Raw genomic sequence first — 1,553 nt, 5'->3', positions numbered from 1 at the left:
CCACAATCTTGCATTAGGCAAACAAGATCTTATCTAGTATAGCCAGGCCCTTCTCCTGGCAGTAAGCCCTAGTAAGAGCAGGCCTGCCAGGACTAATCATGGGTTTTCCCCACACCCTGCAGCTTCAGTGAGTCACGGGGGAGGCGTCAAAGACCCCGCCCTCCGTCAGGCATGTGCTAAGAGGTCCATGTTAGAATGGACATGAAGCAAAAGGTGACAGTCCTCATTTGCATGTCATTACCCAGAATCCCTTGCTGCAGTGGAAGTATTGTATGCTAAGAGACAATGTTAAAAAGCCGGGCTGCAGACCTGTCTGAGAAGTGGCAGTGCTCACAAGTAGAGATGGGCAAATGTTTTTTTTGCGAATTTGGATCGGCCGGTACCTTTGCTCCCGTGGATTTCAGCGGATCAATGTTACCAATACACTCTGCGGAATCCGCAACCCGTGGACGGATCTGTAGACTCAGCATTCCGTTGGCGGATTCTTAAGAATTTCTATTTGCTGTTAAAGGGAACTGTAACTCTGTTATTAAAAAGTAGCGGCCAGATTGGGAGCGAGTGACCGGAGCAGAACCAGCGATGACCCGCGGAAACCAGCGCGAGCTTGCCCGGCAAAAGAACATGAAGAAAGGTCAGGATAAGCAGAAGAAAACGGATGATGGATTGTCTGCTTCTGCCCGGAAGGAGAGAGATGCGCAGATAATGCAGCAGAAGCAAAAAAAAGGCGGAGAAACCGAAAGAAGAACCAAAATAGCCAACAATGGGACTAAAGATGGAAGATGACGTGATGAGCGAACACGCCATTACTGAACAAAGAAACTTTCAACTTTATGGTTTTGTTTTAACCGACCGCAAACTATTTGCTGTGATTCTTGTTTTTCAGCCTTTTTCTTCCTTGTCATAAGCAAGTAGCATAGTTACTATTCAGCCTCATGTACATATTATAAATATACCACTTTTTCTTTGTCCAACAGAATCTTGTTGCTTTTTTTTTTTCATGGAACGGGAATTCCAGTCCTTGGCTTCGGGCTGAAGGCGGATTTTAGCATTTGGTTACTTCAGCTCTAGCAAATACGTATTCGGAGGGACTGCCAAATGCAGTTGGGTTTTTCACTAGAATGGAAGCAGCCTGTCGTTTTGTATTCACTGTGGATTCGGTCAAATAGTAAATAAAGTAACTTTTTACATTAAAAAAAAAAAGTAGCAGTGGTATCTTGAACCCCACGTACCATCCCCTTGAGCACTTCTGTCTGGGCTGTCACCTTCCGAGGACTGATATCTGTAAGATTCAAGGTTTCTGGACCCCACAAAAAAATACTGTATATTTTTAATTTAAAAAAATCCTGATTTTTATCATTGAGACTCCACTGAAGTCTGTTAAAAATCAGCGAGACTGACTCCAGATCACTGAGAGTTTAAGAAAACCAGTTAGAACTGGCATTTCTGCTGTGTTTAATCCCACAGGCTGCAGAATAGTCTATGGCTCGTTGCATTCCCAGGGGGAGAGGCCTCACAGATAACTATCACATGTGAGGACACCGAGCACCAAACAC

General features: G+C 44.5%; 1 protein-coding gene across 1 annotated transcript; it reads left to right on the top strand.

Annotated features, from left to right (window-relative positions):
* The first annotated feature begins 457 nt into the window (after window positions 1–457).
* On the top strand, window positions 458–1,153 carry LOC142500900 (small EDRK-rich factor 2-like). The gene has a single exon (XM_075610172.1). It carries the CDS (start codon window positions 580–582, stop codon window positions 781–783), a length of 204 nt encoding a protein of 67 aa, XP_075466287.1. The 5' UTR covers window positions 458–579; the 3' UTR covers window positions 784–1,153.
* Window positions 1,154–1,553: the final 400 nt, after the last annotated feature.

This window comes from Ascaphus truei, chromosome 8 (assembly GCF_040206685.1).
Source record: "Ascaphus truei isolate aAscTru1 chromosome 8, aAscTru1.hap1, whole genome shotgun sequence".
In the NCBI taxonomy this organism is placed as follows: domain Eukaryota; kingdom Metazoa; phylum Chordata; class Amphibia; order Anura; family Ascaphidae; genus Ascaphus; species Ascaphus truei.
The sequence above is the reverse complement of the archived record's forward strand: the minus strand, read 5'-3'. Positions and strand labels throughout refer to the sequence as shown.